Source organism: Manihot esculenta, chromosome 10 (genome assembly GCF_001659605.2).
Source record: "Manihot esculenta cultivar AM560-2 chromosome 10, M.esculenta_v8, whole genome shotgun sequence".
In the NCBI taxonomy this organism is placed as follows: domain Eukaryota; kingdom Viridiplantae; phylum Streptophyta; class Magnoliopsida; order Malpighiales; family Euphorbiaceae; genus Manihot; species Manihot esculenta.
The window spans coordinates 24,105,293-24,126,106 of NC_035170.2; the positions used below are offsets into that span (position 1 = coordinate 24,105,293).

Genomic DNA, 20,814 nt, shown 5'->3' on the forward strand with positions numbered 1-20,814 from the left:
TCTCTCTAGGATAGATTCAATCTCAGAATGACCAAATGAAAATGCCTTATTAGGTGGGGAGAAAGACTATTACTCCAATTTCAACTGGGGGTGAGCAATTAAGAAAAATAATTTTTTTTATTAACTTTATAATTAAACCATTTTAAATACTTCAATTTGTATTAAATATTAAAAAATATTTTAAATATTTACATAAAAAAATATTTAATAAAAGATTATTTTAAAATAGAATAAAATTAAATAGATTACAATAATCAATTTATATATATTATTATAGTATAAAAATTAATTTTAGAATAATTAAAAAAATAAAAAAATCATAAAACTAAAAAATATTACTTACCCGTGATTAATTGGAGGAAGATATTTTTTTCATCTTATAATTTTTTTATTTTATTTTTCATAAATGAAAAATATTTTTTTATAAATTTTTTAATTATATAACATTAAAAAATATTTTAATAATCAATAAAAAATTATTTTAAAAATAATATAAAATTAAATAAAATTATAATAGTAAATTTTTATATTAATTATATATAAAAAATAATAATTTTAAAATAATTAATAAAAATAGATAAAAATTATGGGATAGAAAAAATAATATCTATGTTTATAAAATTGAAGTGTAATATTTTAAACTATTGCTTTAAAAAAAAGTATTTTGCACTATTATAACGCAAACTTAGGTATATTTTTTTATATAAATAGCAAATCATAAATTTTCTTAAAAAAATTTATTATTTAATTCATTTATTATAAAAAAATTATTGATGGTGTTTTAATTTTAAAAATTATATTAAAATATTTTTAAAATTTTTTAAAAAATATTATTTAATTTTTTTATTAATTTTATTCATAATATCTTTTTTAAAAAATATTATCTGATTTATTAATTTTATAAAAATATTCATTAATTAATTATTATATTAAAACATTTTAAAATTTTATAATATTTAACTATTAAAATTAACATAACAATAAATATAAAATTTTTAAAAATTTAGACATTTTAATATAATTTTTAAAATTGAGAAATTTCTCAAATAATTTTCCCTTTTTTTCCTATAAAAAAAAAAGGGCCTTAGGGTGGGACTAGGGTGCAGCTGTAAGCTAATTATTAGTTAAAACGCAGGAGCTTCTTCTTCATCTCCTCGTTGTGAGCAGTCATTATCGATTTTGCTAGGGTTTTTGATTGCCGCCTGCCGATACCAGACTGTCGCCGCTTTTCGTTTTGGATTTCCTTCTCCCCTTGTATTACATTGTCATTGGTGTTTCCTTGTAATTATTTTCCGGCAAGAAAAGAGGAGATTTTGGCTTAAATGGGAGGCAAGAAAAGGAGTTCTGGTTCTGTAGAGGAAGTAGAAAATTTGGTAGATTCTAACACCGAGAACGTTGCTTCTAATCCTCTTAAGAAGAAATTGAAGAAAGGTAAGAAAAAAGATGAAGAACGAGCACATGGGGATGCTCCTGCCGTTTCTAGTTCAGTAAAACCCATGGAAAGAAGGAAGGAAAGGAAGGCTTTGGACAAAGAAAGGCACCGCCTTGCTTTAGAAAATCAAGAACCAAAACCTAAACGAATGGAAGTAGATAGTGAAGTTAATGAAACTGGGGGCCAGATGGTTGGTTCATCCGCTGGTGGTTTGCCTGAGTTCCATATTGGTGTTTTCAAGGACTTGGCGTCAGCAGATGTTTCTGTAAGAGAAGCTGCTGTGGAGAGATTGGTGACAGAATTACAGGCCGTTCAGAATGCATATGAGATGGTTGAGAATAAAGGATTGATTGAAGGTGGATTGAAATTGGAAGCTGAAAAGGATGATGGGCTGAATAATTGTGCACCTTCTTTAAGATATGCTGTGCGTAGGCTTATTCGTGGTGCTTCATCATCAAGGGAGGTATGGTTGGTTGAATTGCATAGTTTCTATTTATTTAAATCACGCTATGCATGTTTACACCATTTAAGTTAGGATTAAGGTTTTGATATATATATATGATGCCAATGTACAATTTGAATGTTTCTTTATGTCTGAAATTCCACTATGGGAGCATGAGATCTGTATTGGAGTTCAAACAAATTGTCTGCCTTGGTAATTGACCCTCGACTGAGAATAGTTCGTTGATATTCTCTTGTCTGGTATTGAATGAAACTTGTCTTCTTGCTCTGAGTTTTGTGTTGCATAGAAAATTTTACAAGTTGCGTGTTGTTATAACATTCTTCATGCATTCAGTGATAATACTGTTGTTATCATTTTTTGTATTTGCATTTATAAGACATTTCACACATTTATAAATTCACCTGTGACCGCTGTTCTTAAATTAAATAAGTTGTGTCCCCTCATTCTCATTTTCCATGGTATCAATATTAAACTTCCTCATGTAAATTCTTTAACAGGATACAAGTTATCACATATGCAAAATGATTACTTCTGTTCTTTTATAGATTATTCATGAGTTATCTACTCTTAACTGAAATTGGGGCTTATCCAGCTTCAAGAGAGTTGGGTAATTTACTCTGCTATATTTGTTACAATAGCAATAAACTCGCATGGGCTGTATAAGAAGTATGGTCATCGGCTGATTTTTTTGTAATGCATATTCTGGCTTCGCCTTTCCAGTGTGCAAGACAAGGATTTGCATTAGGTTTGACTGTGTTAGTTGGCACAATTTCTACCATCAAACTGGACTCATTACTGAAGCTAATAGTTGATTTGTTGGAAGTTTCTTCATCAATGAAGGGTCAGGTGAGCAAGAACCATGTTTGTATTTGCTAGACTGTTAGCTCGCTATCTGCACCACTAGAAGTTCCTTAAGCCACTTCCTATACATTGCAGGAAATAAGGGATTGTCTTTTAGGTCGTTTGTTTGCTTACGGTGCACTTGCCCGATCGCGAAGAATGACCCAAGAGTTGACGTATGATAAAAGCATATCACTGAACATGAACTCATTCATCAAGGAATTCATCAGTGCTCTTCTCTCCCTTGCATCAAAGAAGCGCTATTTGCAGGAGCCTGCTGTTGAAATTCTTTTAGATTTGGTTGAGAAGGTATGTATTCTGGTGAATGAAAAATATTGCTTCTACATTCATGCAAAACTGTTTTTATTTGTTGATATGTTAGTATATCTGATTTGTGCTTCATAATGCAGCATATATCTCTGAACATGAACTCGTTTTTACTAGAACATTTTTTTTTGGCTAAATCAGCTTTACACATTATGTCAATACTTTCTCATTGAAAGTAGCAAATGGTTGCAGTGGAACTTAAGGTTTTATTACATTGTCAAACTGATGTTCTCCAATTATGTTGGGAGGATGTGCTGAAACTGCTGATGTTATCTTATGTCTTTAGTTTGCAGAACACATTTGATGCTCATCTTGTTTTCGTTTTCTAGACTGTTAACAGTAGTAACACCTACCAAAATTTCATGAACTCTTGAATTATCCATGTTCAATGAAATATGAAAGCAGGATAAAGTATTTTTAAAAATATTAAATATCTTGGCTTAGTTGTAATATGGACAGCATCCTTCTAGAATTGAGCTCTGTGTAAAGTTTTTTTTTTTTACCTCAGAAACATACTTTTTTTTTGTTCTTAACTATATTAGTGTTATTTTGGCCTATATTACCTTGTTGGGATTTTTGTACGTTGAACCTCATCTTGCTCAACTTCTTTTGCTCCTCTCATTGCTCTTTTTATGCCTTGAACCTGATTATCTTATCAGGAATTCAGTGGACACTGCATTGTTCAACATTGCCAAATTTATTTTCAATGTTTTATGCTAATATATCAGGCATCTGTTTGTGTGATCAACATACTGCTTACAATAATCCTAGAGCTTTTGGTATATGTTCATGCTAATGTTTCTAGGCACTAGATAAACTAATTTTTTTAGGTAAATAAAATCAGTCCTTTTTTATTTTTTTTCACTATGTTAAGTTCCTTTTCATCTTCATTAAGAACATGATATACAACCATTATCAAGATTGAAACTTTGTCCAAAGACCAAGAAAGTAACAATTTAAGAACCTTTGTTCTTTTAAGTTGCACTGTTCTTTTTCCCTTTTCCACTCTTCATTATGCATGCACTGCTTCAAAGTTGTTTGGAGTTTCTTTTGCTTCAATTATTTCTCAAATTTGTCTGCATTGTGCATATGATAAGGAGATTCGTTCATTTTTGTTTGATCCTTTCTACTGATACGTTTTGATTGCAGTTGCCAACTGATGTATTGCTGAACCACATACTTGAGACTCCTGGTCTTCGTGAGTGGTTTGAGGGAGCTACAGATGTTGGAAATCCTGATGCGCTGCTTTTAGCCTTGAAAATTCGGGATAAAATTTCTGTTGATAGCATGATATTTGGCAATATTTTGCCATATCCATTTAGCCCTGGCAGACTTTTTGCATCAGACCATTTGTCCTCACTTGTTAACTGTTTGAAGGTGATTGTTAAACACATATCTGTGCAATAAAATTAATATGTCGAAGAAGTAGATGACTTGCTGAAAATATTTCTGTTTATGGAAAATGGCAGGAATCAACTTTCTGTCAACCTCGAGTTCACAGTGTGTGGCCTGTCCTGGTAAATATTCTTTTACCTGATGCTGTTTTGCAAGCTGAAGATTTGGTGTCAGCTTCTAATTCTCTTAAGAAGCATAAAAAGGGTCGCAAGGCTAGCTCTTCTGAAGAAGAAACTTCAAAGAACATTGAGAATTTTTTTGAGGTTATCATTGAGGGATCACTTCTTCTTTCATCTCATGATCGTAAGCACTTAGCATTTGATATTCTGCTTCTTCTCCTTCCAAGACTACCTGCATCTTTTGTTCCGATAGTTCTATCTTACAAATTTGTTCAGTGCCTGATGGATATACTTTCAACAAAAGACTCCTGGCTGTATAAAGTAGCAGAGCATTTTCTTAAAGAATTGTTAGATTGGGTTGGAAATGATGATGTCAGAAGGGTTGCTGTGATAGTGGCTTTACAAAAACATAGCAATGGGAAATTTGATAACATTACAAGAACAAAAACAGTTAAAACTTTAATGGCCGAGTTCGTGACAGAAGCAGGTTGTATGCTGCTTATTCAGAATTTAATGAACATGTTTGTGGATGAAGGTCACACTTCAGAGGAACCTTCAGATCAGAGCCAGACAACTGATGACAACTCAGAGATAGGTTCCATAGAAGATAAGGATTCAGCTAGTGCAATGGGAAATTCTGATTTTTTGAAAATCTGGGTAGTGGAGTCCCTCCCAAGTATTTTGAAATGTTTGAAGCTGGATCCTGAAGCAAAGTTTCGGGTGCAAAAGGAAATTTTGAAGTTTCTAACTGTGCAAGGTCTGTTCTCTGCATCTCTTGGATCTGAAGTTACATCTTTTGAATTACAGGAGAAATTTAGGTGGCCCAAAGTAGCCGCCTCAAGTGCCACTTGCAAGATGTGTATTGAGCAGATCCAACTTTTACTGGCAAGTGCTCAGAAGACAGAGGGTTCACATTCTTTGGCAAATGGCCTTGAACCCAATGATCTTGGGTCTTACTTCATGCGATTCCTTAGCACATTACGCAACATTCCTTCTGTTTCTCTATTTCGACCTTTGAGTAATGAGGATGAAAAGGCATTTGAAAGCTTGCAAGAAATGGAAACAAGGTTGTCCAAAAAGGTATATTTTCTATCATCTTGCTTGCCTTTGGCAATGCTAATAGTTCAAAATGTTGCATGTTGTAAATGTATAATCTAACTACATGGCAGACCTCGTGGTGAATCTAAGTAAATCTCAAATTTGTTTATGGTATATTTATCCATTCTTTCTCATCACATATGTATTGAGGTTGCTAAGATTCAATGATTTGGCAAGTATTCTTCCACCTTAATGTGAGAATGTCTTAAAGCCAATGTTTACATGTGTTCTTTTGTGTGGACTTTGCCTTTATTGGTGAGTCCTAAACCAATAGCTATTTTTTACGTTTGTGAAGTTATGGGTGCTTGAAAGCTGGTTCTTTTATGCTTAATCTTGCATTCTTCCATTTGACTCCTCCATAAATGTGATGTGTTTTGTGTTATATCACCCATTTTCTTTTCTCAAAATCTCTCATCTGTCACTTCATATGTTATTTAACATCGCTGGTGAATTCTCAGTTCTAACATATCATAGTGCTGCCAGGAAAGGAATTGTGGGCCTAGTACAGATGCCAATAGATTACATGCATTGAAGTATTTACTGATCCAGTTGCTGCTCCAAGTGCTCCTTCGACCAGGAGATTTCTCTGAAGCTGTGTCTGAAATTATTATCTGCTGTAAGAAAGCTTTTACAGCTTCTGATCTGCTTGACTCAGGAGAAGATGATTTTGAAAGTGATGGGAGTCCTGAGTTAATGGATGTTCTCGTGGATACATTGCTCTCGTTGTTGCCACAGTCTTCAGCTTCTGTGCGATCTGCCATTGAACAGGTGCCAATTATAGCAAGTTTAGTTTCTGTCTTGTATGCGAGAGTTGTTCCCTGGTAAAATTGGCTACATATTTGTGCACTTCTATGGTGTGCAGTTTGTTATTTGTAACTATGATGCCCTAATTAGGTTGAGTTCTTGATTAATCATATTTTCCTCAATGTTAATAGGCTGTATCTTAATGACAGTGCTATTGCAAAGTTCAGCACTGTAACTAACTGTTTGAAGTAGGTAATTGGAGTACTGCTGAGTTCTTATTTCATTCTTGGCAGGTGTTTGATCACTGATCAAAATATGAGATGCTTTACTGTGTATTTTGCAGCTTTATAATTTTTTTGGATATCTATTTTAAGGAAGCATTGAAATCTTTCAAGAATTCTCTGTAGTCATTGCATAGTCATTAAGCTTTCATACTTGTGCGCTTATCATTAATCTAATGACTTTTGAACTTATGCTTTCTTTGTGCTTTCAGGTTTTCAAGTATTTCTGTGATGATTTGACAAATGATGGACTTCTTCAAATGTTGCGCGTCATCAAGAAAGATTTAAAACCTGCCAGACATCAGGAACCAGATAGCGAAGAAGATGATGAAGATTTTCTTGGTATTGAAGAAGATGAAATTGATGAGGCTGAGACAGGTGAAACAGGTGAGATTGAAGAACAGACATATGATTCTGAGGCAGTAGTCGAAGCTGAGGAAGGTGTCATGGAATCACCTGAAGATTCTGATGATTCTGATGGAGGAATGGATGATGATGCAATGTTTCGGATGGACACTTACCTTGCCCAAATTTTCAAAGAGAGGAAGAATCAGGCTGGGGGCGAAACTGCTCAATCCCAGCTTGTCTTGTTCAAACTTCGTGTCCTTTCATTGCTGGAGATTTACCTACATGAAAATCCAGGCAAGTACATTGTTATTTTGGTGAGGTCAGCTGTCATTCTTGGATTAATAAGAAAGTTCCATCCTTTGATTAATAAAGTAAGTCATTCATTATTGTTCTTTAGACATCCAAGTATTTGTTGGAAACTTCTGGCATTGTATGCCTCAAGTGTTGGTGAGGTTCCTTTTTGAAGTTGCAATACTTAATTGTTCAGTTGGTTCTTCAGACACTGTTACTTTTCCCCCTTTGGAATGGTTTTGCCACCCTCCTATTGGCCAAAAACCAAATAAGTAAATGTATACGGCGGCTGCAACTTGATTTATGCTTTTTTGTCTTCGTTTTACAGGCAAACCTCAAGTTCTGACAGTGTACTCAAACTTGGCATCTGCACTTGTTAAACCGCATACTACAGAAATCAGTGAGCAGCTTGGACAGCGTATATGGGGAATCATCCAAAAGAAAATATTTAAAGCAAAGGACTTCCCAAAGGGTGAAGATCTGCAACTGTCTACACTCGAATCTTTATTGGAAAAGAACTTAAAGTTGGCATCGAAACCATTCAAGAAAAAGAAATCTGCAGTTCCATCAAAGAAGAAGCAGTCAGCTTCCTGGAAGCGCCACAAAATGATTGTTTCACTTGCCCAGAATTCAACCTATTGGATTCTGAAAATCCTTGATGCCAGAAAATTTTCTGATTCTGAATTGCAGAGAGTTCTTGATATTTTTAAAGAGGTATTGGTGGGATATTTTGACAGTAAAAAGTCTCAAATAAAATCTGAATTTTTGAAAGAAATATTCAGAAGGCGGCCATGGATTGGGCACCATCTCTTTGGCTTTCTTTTGGAGAAATGTGGCAGTGCGAAGTCTGAATTTCGCCGAGTTGATGCGCTTGATTTAGTGATGGAAATATTGAAATCAATGGTTTCATCTGGCACTGATGAAAGCAGCCGCAATGCATCAAAAAAGATTTTGAAAAACCATCTGCAAAAGCTTAGTCATCTGGTAAAGGAATTGGTGTTGAATATGCCAGAAAACAAATCAAGGAGAGCTGAAGTGCGCAAATTTTGTGGCAAGATCTTTCAGATTGTGTCATTACATGACATGACAAAGTCTTTTCTTAAAGATTTGGCCCCAGAGACCCAAGCTGCTTGTGAATCTCAACTTGGTGAGCTATTTCATAATCTGAAGAAAGCTAAGGACACCACTAAGAATTGATATTGCCGGTTCTTTTGACTATAATACAATATGGAATTGCCTTGGGGTTGCCTGTTGTATGCTTCAAACATGCCTCAATATTAACCAGCATGTTATTTGCTTGAGACAATTTGGTAAAGGTACTTCAACAAGAGAATCATCAGCTTACCTATTGGTATAATTATCTGAATCTTTCAGCAGCTGCTACCTCACAGTGTTTTCTTTTAAAAAGTTATTATTTGTTTTTGAAAATATTCATCAGGTTTTTTACTCAGAATGAATCCCAGTAGGATTGTCATTTTGTGGCTGCCTTGTCTGTTTAAAAGGGATAATATATATTCCTTTGGCATTTTTGTTAAACTAGGGTTATTTGCTTTTGTTTGGCCATGGAAACTAGCAACAAACTTAATATCAACTTAGTTGTATCAGTACTCTAGATCTTTTTTCCACCATTCAGTTTTGTTTAAAATTAATTCCCTATTAATATTTAAAAAATGCAAATATTTTGATATTATTTGCTTTCACATATCTCCTTTTTTCGGCATTTAAGGTCTATGAATTCCCATTGAATATGATCATAGTGTACAATCTATCAGTAGTTTCTATTTGGTTAAAAAAGGCCAAATTTACTCCGAATTACCATTAAAATGTGAAATACGGCCAAATAAGACTAAATAATTAAACTTTTAGATTTTGGTAAATGGCGATTTTATTTGAAAGTTAGTTCCTGGTGGTTAGAATTTCAACATGGATAATACAATTCTTAAATATAGCATTGTATCTTTATCAGTCTAAAGTCAAGCTATAGCAACACTTTTCCTCTCTGCAAGTCTCATTGATTTTTTTTCCACTGATTTTTCTGCTGATCTATATTTCTGACTATTTAGTGATTACTAGGCAGTTGTCCATATCAAGACGGGGAGGCTTTCCTTATTTTGCACTACATCCAAACTTTGATGTGGCAAGACTATCTTCTTTAACTCACCCATCCATATAGAATACACATCCATGCCAAATTTTGAAAAATCTCAAAACTGACAATATGTTGAAACTCTTTATATTGATATTGATTGAATTATGAGATTAACTGGTAATAGAGTAATTGGGATTCTTGTTTGTGGGTATTGGACATAATGTAATGCACGTGTATGTAGACCTATAATTATGAAAAAAAAGAGGAGTAAAAGTTAAGAGAGATTCTGATGACAGCTATGGTGAAGAAGTGGAATTATGAGTTATACAGAATAAGCTTGAGACTGGGCCTCCTCAGGAATATATTTGTCAGAGAGAGAAGAGTCACAAGTAGAACCACTTCCACCGCCCGAGTGCTTATTACCTCACCCCTCGCCAACAGGTTTTGATGATGAGCAGCCAATTACTAGTTGCTAAGAAAGAACCCTAGTGGACCTATGAGTACTCGTTCAAAAAGAAAAATAAAAAGAAAATTTTAAAAACGTATTGTTGGGGGCTTCCTCTGCTACAGTGATAAATCTTTGTATATAAAAAACAAACAATGCGGTCTTTTTAGTGGGCAGCATGGATGATATTTGTGTTGGTGAGGGTCCCACACCCATAGGTCATATGTGGAGATGAGAAAATATCTTGGGGCATCTTTGAAAGCATCTCTATGCAAGGAAGAGTTCAGTTCCTTTAAATACATGAAACGGCTTATGCACCAAAGATGCTTATCATATTTTATTAATATTAATCACATTGCTAAATTTTACTAATTTTTGTGCTAGGCGTATAACTCTTTCAAACCATGTCATCTGGAAGAATTTCAGTCATCTCTTTTTTTTTTCCTATCATCCTTAAAAGTTTTGACTTCAAATGGTTTTTTGGCTTCTTTTCATACCCATGAAGACAAGGTCTATAACTTGTAATGACAGTGACCATCTACACAAATACTTGGTCCCTGAAAAAAAAATCAAAATAAATACATATTTAATCTCATTTTTTAAAAAAAAAAAATGGGGAAAAAGGGGTTCTGTACATACAAAAGTATAACTAGGTGTACAAAAAAGAAAAGAAAAATCCTACGGCATCACGCTGAAGCAGAGTAAGTTTGAACTTGGAATGAAGGCCTAATATCGATGGGCAATGCAGCAAACCAGCTTCAATCAATCTTACACCAATTTCCACAGGCACAAGGGTATCATCATTCACTTTCACGGGCATAACAGCGTCTCGGGTCCCATCTCCTCATGAAAGGTTATTACGGCTAATTAGAATTTTCCCTTTGCCCACCAATCACACATCACTTCATTAAGAATGTCCTTACAATATTTGCATGTTTTCCTAGACCAAATCTATTACGTCAAGCCAAGAATGTTCCTTAGCCACACACCTCTTGCGCAATTTTTTCTTTTTTTACTTTGGCACTTCCTCATATTAAGCCAATCACACCCAATTAAAATGGTATGCACAGTGTAGCTAAAAGGCTTGTATTAAGCATTCTGATGTGTACAGACTCATTCATTCTCTAATTTACCTCTTCCTCTGAAGCCCTACCCATTTCCTTAAAACCTTTTCACTGCATCTCTTACCCCTCTAACCTACAAATTATACACAATCAATTACTTCCAAGTTGCAGCCTCCAGCCAATGTAAATCCTAGAACCAATCTTCCATCATATCTTCCCAATTGCTGCAATCAACAAACAACACAATCGAGAACCCTCCCTGTACAAAACAATTTTTCAAGCCTCATCAAGCTTTTTCCCACATTTCAAGATATAGAGTTCCAAATCAACGACAAAAAGCAGTACCTCTTCCATTTCCAAGTGCAATGGACCTCAAGAACCCGTTCTTCAAAGCTTTAAAGCAAAATCCCACATCCTTCTATCTCTGCCGTTACGAATGTGCATCCTCAGAATCACTCCCTGAAGAGCTTCCTGAATCAGAATCTGCCCAAAAACAAAAAAGCAACTTACATTTAGCATTTCTGGCAACAGAACTTCGCAACCTCAATCTTCAAGATCGATTGCGAAGGATTTAAAGTCATACCACTGGATGAGGAAGATTCATCACTGGAGCTACTCGAGCTGCTAGAACTACTACTTGCATGGCCATTGTCCTTCTCAATCTCCACAGGAGGGAAACTGCTCATTGGCATCTCATCCCCAATATCCACATCCTCATCACCTGCATCACCTTTCTTTGGCTTCTTTGCCTCGGTTGCAACATCCATCCTCTCATTTCCAAGTGCCCCCTGCATCAAATGCCAATAGCAAATCAGAACATGCTAATGCGACAATTCAAGCATACATACCTGCGACATTTTGAAATGAAAATCAAGAAAAAAAAAATACCTTATTGCCTTCGCTAGCAGCAGACATATTGTTGATACCCATCAATGCTTGACGCTTTATCTTGCTAACCATCTTCTTATAATTGGTCACAAACCGATCGAGCTCCCACAGAGTCTCTGTATCAACAGCTTCAATGTCTAGCTCAATCTCATCTCCCTCCTGCCTCAAATGCCCATTCCTCTTCCTTATTATCTGAACCACTTGCTCCATCTTCTCTTGAGGCAAACTCTGAAGCCCAATCCCCAACTTGTGCTTCTCCTCAAGAGACATCTCCCTCTTGTTAGGATCTTTGGCCTTGGGTTTAGGTAGCTTAACGGGCTTCACTGGAGGCGCTCGCATTGGGGAAGGAGTTCGTACAGGCAACTGCGATGTAGATTGAGCGTTAGACCCAATTGGTGGCATTGATTTCCCAATTGGATCAGATTTAGGCGCATGTGTTATATTTTCCTGATCTTTCTTCACTCTATCAATTTCACAACGATTGGGTATGTGATCCCAAGAACTAGCTTGCACTTCTTGAACTTGCTCATGCTCATCCACCAGATCCTGATCATCCTCACCAATTTTTCCTCTAATGGGTCGGTACCATTCCTCAAATCTGGACAGAAGCTGCTCGGCAAGACTATACACCTCGTGACCTTTAGGGTTATACTTCATGGCATTGTTGAAGGTCAATCTCACATCAGCAGCCAAATCCATGGGAGAATCGTACAAACCTTTCCCCAATTTAGACTTGACGGTACCCAAATCCATAGGATTCTTGATTATATCAAAATAATCATGGAGCTTCATACCCTCAACATCCACCGGCACATTAAATATATACGCATGCTTGTGCTTCATCAATTTCGACAAAATCTGGGCACATTTTTTCATCAATTGGCCGTGCTCCGGATGAATCAATCGCTTCGTGTCTTTGGCCCCAAATCCAAAATTCGCTGCTGGAAACGGCCTCTTGTTCCCCAAAATTTTCTTGTTGCTGTTGGTCGTGGCGATTGGTTTCTTGTTGTGGAAATTGGAGGTAGATCTGACCTGGAACTCAGAGGAATCGATTCGATTCTTCAGCTGCCGGATCTGTTCCAGCTCCTCAACCAAACGATTCTTCAGCTCCACCAGTTCTTTCTTTGAATATGACGCGATATTAAACGTCACATATCCAACACCGTTGAAATCACTCGCCGGCCTCCTGTTTATTGAAGACGCATCGTCTGATGCAGCTGGTTGCGTTATAGCTGGTGGCCCATTGAAATTGATGACAGGCTGAGCCGCTTGGAATTGCCTTTTTTTGGACAATTTAGGGTTAGGGTTAGAGTAAGGGACTTTGCCCATGAATTTAGCACCGCCTCTCGGCTGTGGCTGCGTCCAATTTGGTTCGTTACGATTAGCTAACACTGCAGACGCCATGAAGAGTCCGGTAGAAATCCGGCTGGTCTCCGGCGTGGACTTGCCAATTCGGATGTACTAGAAATCATGAATCAGAGAGAGCATGAGCCCCACGCGCCAATGAAATATTATCCCGCGAGCTCAACCAAATTGGAAGGCCAAAAGTATAACGATTTTAGATGCGAACGCGAAAGGTTAGGGTTTGGGGATTTCCCTTGTAAGAGCGAGGAAGAAAGGGAGGCAAGGGCCGCTTCTTAAAGACGATGAGATCTGCCCGGTGAAATATCGGGCAGGATCTGAGCCGTTGAATTAATTTGATTGCTTGATCTGAGGCTGACCGTGTGAACTGGAATGGACGGGTAGGATACCGAGTTTGGAATACGTGTCTTTGTTCAAAACCGTTGGATGGAGAGAAAGGGTTGGGATTGTGATCTGGGACCGAGTGAATTTGGGTTGCATTTGTCGTGAATTTAGGGATATTGTGGAGATGGGGTCCATGGGGTCGATGACGTGGAAAAAGCCAACTGGGTGGTCCAGCTCCAGCTGGAAGCTCTGCGCATGTGATAGAGGGTATTTTTGGTAATTGACATAAGATGATCGGAGTGCTTAACACGGAGATGAAATTACAGAATCACCCTTTGCAAGCGCACATGCACGAACCCAAAAACAAATGGCAAGGTTGAGTCAGCAAAACGACTCAGACATAGTCCAACCAGTGAAATATTGACAGATCAGCAAAGCAGTCCACGTCAGAAAACCCTACCTTTGATGCTCTTCTACCCATGGTTAACAATTAAAATGGTGGGAAAAATTCCCGCCTCTAATATCTAAATCAGAACTCTTTAGAGATTTTTATTCTTTATTATTATTATTTTAAAGTAGAAAAAAAAAAAAAGAGCTTGAAAGGTTATAGAGTTGTAATATTTATTGGTTAAATTTATTAAATTTAATAAAATTAAAAATAGATATTAGTTTATTCAAAATTAAAATAACTTTACTTAACATGGGTCTGATATAGCGAAAAGAATTAAATATTTTTTAAATAAAATCTTTAATTTATTTTTATATAAAATTAAGATGCACACGAACCGAAAATGCTCAAATCTAATAACAACTTGATTTCAGATTAATCGGGAATGATGTGTTATCTTAACACCGAAGAGTTTAGAAAAATTAAAATCAATTTAAAGTTAAATACATTCAGGTTAAAATTAAAATTAGAGATAAAATTATTAAAATCATATTTTTTTAAAATTTAGTTGAAATTGAATCAAAATATATAGATTAGGTTTCTGAAAAAATTTTCACTGTTTTTTAAAAAATAACAATTAAATTAATCAAACAAAATTAAAATTAAGATTTCTAATTTTAGTCTTTCCTGAAATTTTAAATCAAAATTACGGACTTCAATCCATTGACCACATCTAGGTAGAAAGATTGATACCATACAATTAAAATTAAATACCAGTTTTAATTTCCTTTTTGTGAGCAAAAACAATGATGGTGAGTTGTTCATAAATATTATTTTAATGAGGTGGACCGCCAGCTTCAAGTAATTATTTATTACTAATTTAATATGAGATTAAAAACTATAATAGCAAATAATAATAATAATAATAATAATTAAGAATTTCACAACTTTTTAATAAGTTTAAAATTATATAAAGCAAAATATAATAAATTTAATTAAAAGGAGTAAGTAACTAAAGAAAGGGAAAGAAACACGGCGCGGTCGAGTTTTCGATATAATTTGGCTCTTCTATTAGTCAGTGGATGTCGCGCGGATTGTTCAACAAGAGATGGATGTCGCGCAGATTGTTCACTTGGATTGAAATGTGTTTTTTTATTTGAGCTAGACCTTGGGTTTCTTTGTCTATTAAATTATGAACTTTCTGTTGTGATAGTAAAATTTTAAAGGTTTATTTGGATAGTTTAATGCTAATTAATTTATATGGTAAAAAAAAATATTTTATTTTCATATATTAAATTTTCTTTTATAGATTCAGTGTGATATGTCTCTTTACCTTAGATTTTCCCAAAAAAAGAAACTAATGCCGACTAGAATTCTAATAGAAAATGAGAAACTTTAAAGAATAAAAATATTTAATCATATATTACATGTATATTAATTTTTTAATATTATAAAAAAGAGTTAAATATTTTTAGGAAATTATCAATAAAAAGAGTAATTAAATAATTTTAGATGTTAGATTATTTTAATAAATAATTCATATGGCTCATGTAAATAATTGTAATTGTATTTTGTCAAATTAGAGGAGGGCCCAATATAATGATTTTTAGGTTTAAATGGTATGAGAATCAGACTGAGTTTAAAATGTCTTTTTCTCTTTCTTCATAAATATAATTGAAAAAAAATACGATTATAATATTTTTTATCATTTTGTAATTTTTTCATTTTTTCATTATCAAAGAACACAAAATGCAAAAAAAAAAAAAGAAAAAAGGTACACTTTTGATTACTATTTATTATATAAAATGATTTATAAACAGGATAATCTTAGAATTTTCTATTTTTATTAAAGTCTAACAATTTGGTATCAGAGCCTAATTTTTATTCTAAAATTATTTAATTAAATTTTTTTATATTATTTTAGTAATTAATTTTAATTCTATAAAATTAATTAATTAATATTTTAATTCAGTACGGATGAAATCATAATTGTATTCGATTTGCAATTCACTAACTATTTGTTGTCTTCCTTGTGTTTTCGAAAGACTTGATCAATTGAAATCGTGAATTATTTCTCTTACATCAAGTTTGAAAAAGAATAAAATTTTTTGACATTAAATAACACGTTGTTATATCTGTACATGCAAATAAATTATTTTGTTAATGGCATTAGCAGATAGGGTGAGCATTCGGTCGGTTTAGTTTAAAATCGAACCGAACTGAATAAACCGAAAATCGAAATTTTAGTATTTATAAAAATCGAATCGAATCGATTTTAGTCAGAAACCGAATCGAACTGAACCGGTCTGATTTAGTTTGATTCGGTTCGATTTAATCGGTTTTAATTTTTAATAATTTTTTTTACACTTTATTTTTAATATTTAAAATTTAATTAAAATATTTTAATTTTAATATGATTTAATTTCTCTATATTATTGAAAAAACATATTATTATCACTAATCGGTTCGGTTCGGTTTTTTCAATTTTTTTCTGATTAAAACCGAACCAAACCGAAATAACTAAAATTTCTGAAATTAAAAACCGAACCGAACCGAACCGAAATGTATAAAAAACCGAATCAAAATTTTAAATCGATTTGGTTCGGTCAATTTTTTCAATTTGAACCGAATACTGCTTACCCTATTAGCAGATGCCAATTTCGGATTTCAACAATGGTTTTAGGTTTATATGATTTTATACCCAAATCGTTTTGGTTTTATTTGCTAAGCCTATATATTTATACGTGTTGAAAAGCTTACCAGTAATAAAGACCATCAATGATTTTATAGCTTTTAATTATATTGCAATTTTAGAATAATATAAACTATAGTTTATTATTACAAATTTATTATAAATCAATCTTTATGATCATAATCATTATTAATAAATGGGAAAATTACTTTTTAGTCTCTGAGGTATAGCATAATTAACGGATTCATCCCTCTATTTTTAGAACCCAACACTTTTGTCCCTAAGGTTTAATTCCGTCAAAATTAGAGGTCCCTCCGTTAAAAATGCCGTTAGTGACAGAAAAAATGACCGAACTACCCTTTCTAGAATCCAATACTTTAATCTCTGAAATTTAATTCCTACAAATTTATAGATCCCTCTCTCAAAGAATTGAAGGAAAAAATATATTTTCATCCCTAAAATATTATATAATTAATATATTTGTCCCTCTATTTTTTGAATTCAACACTTTAATCCCTAAAATTTAATTTCGTCAAAATTCAAGGAAGAAAATCTCAAACTCAATCTCCATAAACAAATAAAAATTTCAATAAATTTAAAATTCAAATTCAGTAAAGATAATAAAAATTAAAATATATAAAATTTAAATTATTAAGAATAAAAAGTTAAAATTCAATATAAATTGCTTTTGTGATGTCATTCGCTGTCGATCACTGCTCGCCATTTGAAAAATTTATTAAAATATTTCTAACATTTTAAAAAGTCTATTAGTTAGTCTTTCCATTAATTTTAGTCGTTAAGTATTGTAAAAAAAATCTAAAATACCCCTGATATGGAGGGACTAATTAGTAAATTTTTTAATAATTTGAGGGACCAAATAATAATTTTTTCTAAACTATAGGAATTAAATCGTAAAATATTTAGTGATAAAATCAATAGAGGAACTAACTAGTAGACTTTTTAAAATGTCAAGAATATTTTAATATATTTTTCAAAATTAAAGGACTAAATAGCGAGTTTTTTCATACTATAAGGATTAAATAGTAATTTCTCATTTTATTATTGATATGGGTATTTTTGGAATTATATTTATTCTCTTTCCTTTGACCAAGTGAAAATCATTGACTTAACAGAATTTTTTGACGAAGAGACCTTGAATTTTGATGGAATTAAACCTCAAGGATGAAAGTGTTGGGTTCTAAAAATAGAGGAACAAATCCATTAATTACGCTATATCTCAGGGACTAAAAAATAATTTTTTCTTAATAAATTGGTACTATTTTAGGTTGTTTCATTCTATGAAATTATTAGTACCTAATTTATTATATAATGATATTGATAGAATTTGAGATTTTATTTGATTTAGCAAATGTTTGCATAGATTAAATGTTTAATATAAGGAAAGCTTATTAGTTACCAAAGTGGCTATACTTAGAATTAGTTTAGACATTTAATTATATATTTCAATTGTTCATGTTAGTGTGATACAATTAAATGACATGAAAGATTAAATTGAATAATTGAGTTTATTAATTATAACATTACGAGGTTATCTAAAGGTAAACCATTATTTATAACTAATGACATCAACGAGACTTATGACTATACTTAGTAAATATTAAATGTATATCCAAAGATAGCAAGCATATTGAGTATAGTATAATTAAAAGTCCATTAATATATTTTCTTATAGACATCATTATTGATTATAGTTGTGTATTTAAGTATTACACAAAGGTGAACTTAAATGCATAATCAAGGTTAGTGTAATACCCGGCTAGACTCCGGTATCGGAATTCCTACCGTCCGGTGGAATCTCGGATGTCGGAAGCCTCTAGTAGGGTAGGAATATGTTTTCATAAAATGTTTTAATGTATTTCATGATTTTAAGTAAAAAAAAAAAAAAAGGAAATGAGTTTTTGCATGAAAACAACCTTGGAGGAAAACTCAGGTTCGGCCGCCGAACCTCAAGTTCGGCCGCCGAACATACATGCACTTCGGGAGTGCTTTAGGCCCCCGAAAGCATAAGTGAGGGAAGTTCAGGTTCGGCCGCCGAATGTAACGACCCGAAAATTGGACCGCTACCGGCGCTAGGATCCAGATCGGCTTAAGGCCGCCGGGACCCGTAGCAAGCCTGACATGTAACCTGTAAACGTGTTTAATCCCATACATGATCAACAATCATACATAAAAAATAAAACTTTTCCTTCATACATTCTCTCATACACCAAACTCAACCTGCATGCACTGAACATAAACATACTGTAAACATTGACCCCTCTTTGGGATCTCATCAATGCCCCAATGGGTGATATACATGTGTTGAGTTGGCTAACATCTACATCATAAAACATCTGAGATCATGTAATAAAGGGGATAACAATACCCATAGGGTCAAGCACAACTTCTAATCCTCAATATCATTATACATAATATGACTATTCAACTTTACATCATCTTACAATTTATCATGTCCACTTTCTATCTATTACAAACATATGACTTTACTCTTCTTGACTTCTCTGTCTAGCCCGTACCTGCAATCCTGGGGGATTAGGAAAAAGGGGTGAGCTACTAGAGCCCAGTGAGCAGAATAATGAAAAACAACATTTAAATTCTCATGTCATCATGTAATGCAACACATCACAACAAATCACATCTTGGATGGTATTGTCACCAATAGTCCTCTACATTCCAAAGTGCCGGGACGTAGAATGGGTACAACCGGTCTTTCTCTTAACATAACATATCATAACATTCTAATGTGCCAGGGACGTAGAATGGGTACAACCTGGACTTTCTCTTACATAGTGCCAGGGACGTAGAATGGGTACAACCTGGACTTCCATACCATATCATGCCGTAACATTGTCATACCATATGAGGACTAAAGGATCATCCAATAACCAATCCACATCAACATCATAAATGCAATGCAACATATTCGTGAATTCTAATGCAAACAACCTAATTCATCACATGGCATTCATGATGCATGAACATGCTAAAAACTTTATAATTTATTTGCTTTAAATCGTAAAGGTTTATTCTACTCACCTCTGGCTGAAGCTCTACTGACTCAGAAGCAGCTGAACTCACTGTTGGGGTCCTCGGTTCCTCGGGTCCAAACCTACACAGGTGGACTCAAATGAGGGACCAAACAACTAGAACATAACTCTAAAAACATCCCCCAAAAACCCCCTAAAACACCTCAAAACAATTATGCAAAAACATGCAAAGGAAGGCTGAACAGGGCAGGTTCGGCGGCACCTTCGGCGGCCGAAAGTCCTTCCAGAGCTGAAACCCAGGCAGGTTCGGCGGCCGAAAATCCCAGATAGAGACGAAAGTCTCTTTTCGGGGGCAGGCTTCGGCAGCCGAAAGGCTTGCCTCCCCAGCTATATTCGGCGACCGAAAGTCGTTCGGCGGCCGAAAGTCCTTCGGCTGCCGAACCTGGTTTCTGCCAAAGGGCAGAAACTTGGCTCCTCTATGCACATTTGCCTCCAAAACTTCCAATCATGCATAAACCTATTCTACAACACACATATTCAAGCATACAAGCTCCTAGGGGCTTCAAACCATCTAAAACCCCATCTACAACACATCAAACAACACAAATCCAACATACATTGCCCATAAACCAACAAAAACCCAAAAACTCATAAAACCCTACACATGCATTTCTACTTCAAGAATCAACTTAAAACTTGTTAAAAACATATAGTGAGCTCAAGATCGGCCCTTACCTCTTGAAGATCGAGAGGAAAACGACCCTAACTCGAAGATGGGAGAGATTTGAGTTCTTGAACCTCAAAGCTCCAAAACTTGCTTTAAACTCGAAAATCTTCAAAACAAGATGAAAACTCATAAGAAAAACATGAAATCTCGAAGGGAGAAGCTCAAAACAGAGGAGGGGCTGTAACGCCCCGAAAATCGGACCGCTACCGGCGCTAGGATCCGGGTCGACTTAAGGCCGCCGGGACCCGTAGCAAGCCTGACATACAACCTGTAAACCTGTATAATCCCATACATGATCAACAATATGCATAAAAATTTAAAACTTTTCCTTCCTTTGAACATCAACCAAACTCAACCTGTGCATAACATTAACATAACTTTGATCCCTCTGTGGGATCTCATCTGTGCCCTCAATGGGTAACATACATCTGTTGAGTTGGTTTGCATAAACATCAACAAAATTTCTAAGATCATGCATAAAAGGGATAC

General features: G+C 34.4%; 2 protein-coding genes across 3 annotated transcripts; one reads left to right on the forward strand and one right to left on the reverse strand.

The window, feature by feature from the left end:
• Window positions 1-1,093: 1,093 nt before the first annotated feature.
• Window positions 1,094-8,966, forward strand: LOC110624423 (rDNA transcriptional regulator pol5). The gene is made up of 8 exons (XM_021769550.2): window positions 1,094-1,895; window positions 2,616-2,741; window positions 2,832-3,044; window positions 4,212-4,439; window positions 4,532-5,656; window positions 6,158-6,442; window positions 6,912-7,341; window positions 7,667-8,966. The coding sequence occupies exons 1-8, from the start codon at window positions 1,323-1,325 to the stop codon at window positions 8,533-8,535; spliced, it is 3,849 nt and encodes a 1,282-aa protein (XP_021625242.1). The 5' UTR covers window positions 1,094-1,322; the 3' UTR covers window positions 8,536-8,966.
• Window positions 8,967-10,476: 1,510 nt separating this feature from the next.
• LOC110624401 (transcription factor GTE7) lies at window positions 10,477-13,443 on the reverse strand. Of its 2 annotated transcripts, XR_006352334.1 has the most exons (4): window positions 11,825-13,443; window positions 11,520-11,724; window positions 11,282-11,419; window positions 10,477-11,195 (listed from the first exon to the last, which is right to left on the reverse strand). XR_006352334.1 is itself a non-coding variant. In XM_043961087.1 (3 exons), exons 1-3 carry the CDS (start codon window positions 13,226-13,228, stop codon window positions 11,367-11,369), a joined length of 1,662 nt encoding a protein of 553 aa, XP_043817022.1. In that variant the 5' UTR covers window positions 13,229-13,443; the 3' UTR covers window positions 10,477-11,366. The 2 variants fall into 2 exon arrangements, 1 of the variants encoding a protein (XP_043817022.1); XM_043961087.1 differs by having other exon boundaries at window positions 10,477-11,419.
• Between the last annotated feature and the right edge of the window lie 7,371 nt (window positions 13,444-20,814).

Coding starts and splice junctions, on each gene's coding strand:
- LOC110624401 (XM_043961087.1), bottom strand. CDS start 13,228: ATGGCGTCTGCAGTGTTAGCTAATCGTAACGAACCAAATTGGACGCAG. Junction 11,725..11,824: donor CTGCTAGCGAAGGCAATAAG/GTATTTTTTTTT, acceptor CATTTGATGCAG/GGGGCACTTGGAAATGAGAG. Junction 11,420..11,519: donor TGAATCTTCCTCATCCAGTG/GTATGACTTTAA, acceptor GTTTTTGGGCAG/ATTCTGATTCAGGAAGCTCT.
- LOC110624423 (XM_021769550.2), top strand. CDS start 1,323: ATGGGAGGCAAGAAAAGGAGTTCTGGTTCTGTAGAGGAAGTAGAAAAT. Junction 4,440..4,531: donor CACTTGTTAACTGTTTGAAG/GTGATTGTTAAA, acceptor GGAAAATGGCAG/GAATCAACTTTCTGTCAACC. Junction 7,342..7,666: donor TTACCTACATGAAAATCCAG/GCAAGTACATTG, acceptor TTCGTTTTACAG/GCAAACCTCAAGTTCTGACA.